This window comes from Cynara cardunculus, unplaced genomic scaffold, assembly GCF_001531365.2.
Source record: "Cynara cardunculus var. scolymus isolate 2C unplaced genomic scaffold, CcrdV1 Un_Scaffold_7518, whole genome shotgun sequence".
In the NCBI taxonomy this organism is placed as follows: Eukaryota; Viridiplantae; Streptophyta; class Magnoliopsida; order Asterales; family Asteraceae; genus Cynara; species Cynara cardunculus.
The window spans coordinates 12,982-18,116 of NW_020203592.1; the positions used below are offsets into that span (position 1 = coordinate 12,982).

The 5,135-nt window shown below is 40.4% G+C and overlaps 1 protein-coding gene across 1 annotated transcript; it reads left to right on the top strand.

Moving 5' to 3' along the window:
- Positions 1–584: 584 nt before the first annotated feature.
- On the top strand, positions 585–4,372 carry LOC112504953 (the record flags this gene model as incomplete). The annotated part of the gene is made up of 3 exons (XM_025108908.1): positions 585–752; positions 850–3,801; positions 4,163–4,372. Coding segments are annotated over exons 1-3 (3,330 nt in total), but the record flags the coding sequence as incomplete, so codon positions are not given.
- Between the last annotated feature and the right edge of the window lie 763 nt (positions 4,373–5,135).

The following is a 5,135-nucleotide window of genomic DNA, read 5'->3' on the forward strand; positions in this document are numbered from 1 at the left end:
AATTCTACTATGGAGCTTTAACAAGTTGTACTTATGCATAATTTACTTGTAATATTAAATTTTAAGTAATATGCATCAATAAACAATACTTCGTGCATAAAAAATTATTTTAAGAGTTTTTGTCAAATGTTTTATAATATAGTATAGATAGTATAGATTATGTGTCTGTTTTTTGCTGCGCTGCTTCCTGTTGTTACCTGCTGGTTTTTTGGTTTATGATTTTATGCTCTCTGTTGCGTCTTTTTCCTTTCTGCCGGCTGAGTTTTAACGGCAGTTCATATCTGGTTTGCTTTGGTGCTGGCTGTTATGTTACTGTTTAATTCCAGTTTTTGGTGTTCGGTTGTCTGTACTACGCATGTTGTTCTATTTGCTGGGTAATCATCAGTTGCTATTCCATATTTGCTGCTGTTTGTTGGTTCTGGGTTTATCATTTGTTGTTGGTTTATTATTCGCTGCTGTTTTCTTCTTGCTGCTGTTGGGGCTTTATCGTGGTTTGGAGCTGCTGTTTTGAAAACAGTTTTGGTTGATCGGTTCAAGGGTGTACGGGATCAAGGGAGCTAGGTTTTGCCTGCGGCGAGGTGAAGATGGTTGATTTTGCGGATGTGATATTCGAAGAACCCTCATCACAGGATTTTGCCGATGTAATCCTAGGTGAGACGGTTTCTTGTGCTTTTCATGGAACTCCTTTGCATGGGGGTGTAAAGGAGGCGGTCTTGACGGCGATTGGGGATAATGTTGGAATTAATAAAAGGGTTCGGTGTGGGAACGCCTTTCTCCTGCAGTTAAGGGTGAACCACGCCCGTAAACTCAAAAGTCATTTGCTGCCTGACTTATTTTCCGGTCGAAAAGAGTGTGAAACCTCGGATTCTTTTTCCGTTGGAAGCTATGAGAGGTATGGCTAAATCTTTCCAGTCGATTCTTTACGTGTATTTTTTGGGACCTCGATTTCCCATTGTCCTTCGTGCGGTTCAAAATGCATGGGGAAAGTTTGGTTTCATAGACGCTATGGTAAATGAACTTGGTTATTTCTTCTTTCGGTTTAATGATGATGGTGGTTGTAATCAGGTTGTTGAATCGTCACCCCTCATGATTAGAGGGATGCCACTTTTTGTCTCAACATGGGACCCTTCAAAGGGWCTTCATAAACCTGAGCATTCCTCATATCCTTTATGGATTAAATTTTATAACATTCCTCTTGTTGCGTTCAATAGAGAGGGTATTAGCCGTATTGCAAGTGCAGTTGGAGTTCCTTTGCATTTGGATGCTTGTACAGCTAGTACATGTGATAAAACTTGGGGAAGAACAAATTTTGCTAAAGTTTTGGTGGATGTTTGGGCCGTGGGTGAGATACTGCGGCAAATCGAAGTGGTAATACCGAGGCTTTCGGGTAGTGGCGAAGATATGATAAAGGTGGTTTTGGAGTATGATTGGGTGCCATCCCAATGTTCTAAGTGCAAAGTTTTTGGACATCGTACGTCTTCTTGCATGAAAGGGGATATAAGAAAGCAAAAGGAGAATTTAATGTCATCAAGTAATGATGGTTTTAAAGAACCTAGAAGAAAACATTGGAGGCCGAAGACTACTTCTGGACCTAGTACTGGCGCTCAGGCAGCTACTTCAGGTGAAGTTTCTATGACTCCTGATACGTTAGTTAGTGTTGGTACCATAAAGCAGGTTAATGAGGTACCGCCTTTCTCGGTCATGGCTCAAAAGGATAAAGATGTTGTCAAGACTGCTGCTTCGGCAGTATTAGTTGGGGAAAGTGTGGGACATGTGGAGAGTCAATATTGTACTGTGGATGCTGGGAGAACGCCAAGAGGAAGAGAAGATCATTCGAATGTAACACTCCCATCAAAGGGGGGTCCGGAACTTGTAAAAGTGGTGGTTCATGCATTTCAGCCGAGACGTGGTGTTGTAAACTCCACGTCTACTAGTAATCGGTTTTCCTCATTAGTTTCTGACGACTCTAGTGATGATGATGATATGGAGATAATTGATACTGAGGGGCATACTGTGGAAAGAAGTAGGGGGGGAGATATTCACTTCAGATTCCCAATGATAAAGTTTGCTTCTTGGATTATTAGGGGTCTAAATGCCCTAATAAAGCAAAAAGAGGTACGTGATCTTATTCATGTAAAGAGTCTTTCTTTATGTTGCATCATTGAGTCTAAAGTTTTACCAAGTCATCTGGGAGATGTATGTGGTAGAGTGTTTGGTAGATGGAGTTGGATCACAAATGGTTTAATGTGTGATCAAGGAACTCGTCTTATTATTGCATGGGACCCGTCTGTTTTGTCCTTGATATTGATTGAGCAGCATTTTCAATATGTACATTGTGAAATTCGGATTATTGGTCATCCTGAGCCCATATTTATTACATTTGTTTATGGATGTAACACGGGAGTGGAAAGGAGGGATCTTTGGCGGGATATTGGAAAATTCAATGCTTTTACTCATAGGAAAGCTTGGATTGTGATGGGTGATTTTAATTCAATGCTTTTCCCCCATGATGGGTTGGGTGGATCTTCTAGACATAACTCGGATATGGAGGAGTTTCATCTTTGTCTGGAAGAGGTAGAGCTTTTTGATATCACGTACCAGGGGTGCCAATATACTTGGACGCAGAAACCTTCTGGGGGAGAAGGTATATTGCGTAAATTAGATCGTATTTTGGGAAACTCAGTGTTCATTGACAGATTTGGGGACGCCTCTGTTTTCTTTGAACCAAGGGGGATCTCTGATCATTCTCCGGGCATTCTTTCATTCAAAGTAGGGAGACGAGTTAGACAATGTGGTTTCAAATTTGATAATTTCGTGACTTCTCATGTGGATTTCCTTAAATCCGTGGAGGGTGTGTGGATAAAACCTCAGAAAGGGTCTTATATGAAGAAAGTGCTCCGAAAAATGCAAGAGATGAAAGGGGTTTGCCGTCGGCTTAGAAATTCATATGGAAGTCTGGATAAGAAGGTGGCTTCTTTAAAGACGGAACTAGATGTTGCTCAATTGGCTTGTGATCTAGATCCGTTTAATGATATGCTGAAAGARGACATTGCTCAYCTCTTGTTAGCATATCAAAAAGCCAGGAATGATCAATTGGAAATGGTTCGWCAWAWAGCAAAGATTTCTTGGTTAAATGAAGGGGATGGTAACTCTAAGTTCTTCTTTCATGCCATGAGAGAGAAGCGTAATAGGAGCCATATTGCTACTATTACGGATTCTTTTGGTACTGTTTTTGAACATCACRATGTTCCAAAAGCATTTGTTAATCATTTCGAAGGTATTATGGGTGCTTCTAATACGTTGGTTCATCCTTCTATGGCGGATTGTTCTTTTGCTCACTCTTTATCGTTATCGGACTCTCTGCATTTAATCAGACCTTTTACGGATATGGAAATACAGAATGCTCTTTTTGATATTGGGAATGACAAGGCTCCGAGTCCTGATGGGTTCTCGTCAAAGTTCTTTAAGGCGGCTTGGAGTGTGGTTGGTAGGGATGTTCTTATTGCGGTATATAATTTCTTCTACTCAGGAAATTTAGAGTACCAGTTGAATCATACTTTGCTTTGCTTCGTTCTGAAGGTTCCTAATGCTTCTTGTGTAATTGATTATCGACCCATCGCCTGTTGTAATGTGTTGCTTAAATGTATCAGTAAAATTATTGCTGACAGGATGAAAGGCTCATTGGATGTTCTTATTAGCAAGGCTCAATCTGCGTTCATTCCTGGMCGACAGATAACTGATAATATTCTAATGGCGCATGAGCTTGTAGCAGGTTACCAGAAACTCCAGGGGGGCGCCAAAGTGTGCATTTAAGATTGATATACGGAAAGCTTATGATACAGTTGACTGGCAATATCTTCTTGGGATGCTAAAGGGAATGAGATTTCATCCAGTTATGCTTAATTGGATTAAGTCTCTAATCTCATCGCCAACATTTTCTATATGTGTTAATGGACAGCCGGAGGGTTTCTTTCATGGAAAGCGGGGACTTTGACAAGGGGATCATTTATCTTCTTACTTGTTCACGGTGGTTATGGAAGGATTGTCGATGATTTTAAGAAAATGTATTGAGGAAGAGGTGAATTTTGCGTACCATCAAGGATGTGCTGATATCGAGTTGACCCATTTACGTTTTGCGGATGATCTTTTTATCTTTTCTCAGGGGGATGCTACATCAGTTGAAGTGATAAAACGAGCCCTCCAATTGTTTGAGGAACGTTCGGGTTTGTCACCGAGTCTTGAAAAAAGTGAAGTGTTTTTCGGGAATGTGGGGTTAGATGTTCAAAATATCATTCACAACTGCCTTCCTTTTCGTCCGGGGGTTTTTCCTTTTCGCTACCTTGGAGTTCCTCTCTCTCCAGTTAGATTGAAGGTACGTGACTTCAACCCTCTTGTGATTAAGCTTAAATCTCGCTTGTTGAACTGGAAAAACAAATTTCTTTCTTATGGGGGTAGACGACAGCTCATCATCTCTGTTCTTCACTCTATGCAAACATTTTGGATGTCGATATTTCTAGTACCGGCGGCCACAATCCATGAAATTGAACAGTTGTTCCGTAATTTTTTATGGAATAAAACGGAGGGTGAGCTGGGAAAATGTCGAGTATCTTGGGATAGGGTTTGCTTACCTATAAAAAATGGTGGACTTGGTATGAAAAGACTAGCACTTTGGAATCAGTGTTTGCTTTTTAAACATATTTGGGATATTCTTTCTAGAAGAAATACCATGTCGGTCTCTTGGATTCATTCTCATTGTATTCGGGGAAGAAATTTTTGGATCATCAAGAAACGGAATGAATGATCGTGGCTTGTCCGGAACCTTTTAGAGTTAAGACCTCATTGCAGACGTTTTTTCATTTCTAATGTGGTTGGGAAGACACGTGGAGTGATTTTTGTCCCCTGATTCACTTGTTGTCTTACAGATTCATAAATGGTCATGACTTTCATAATAACTCTACGGTATATGATCTAATGCAACGGTTTGGTAATGATTGGCCGGTTGAATGGATTCAACGTTATCCCCAGCTGTAAAGTATTAAGATACCATCTTGTTAGCTCTCATTTCTTTAAATGTAAAAGTATGGAAAAAGTAATACTACAAGGGTTGACAGAAGATGATCTGTCACAGAAGACCA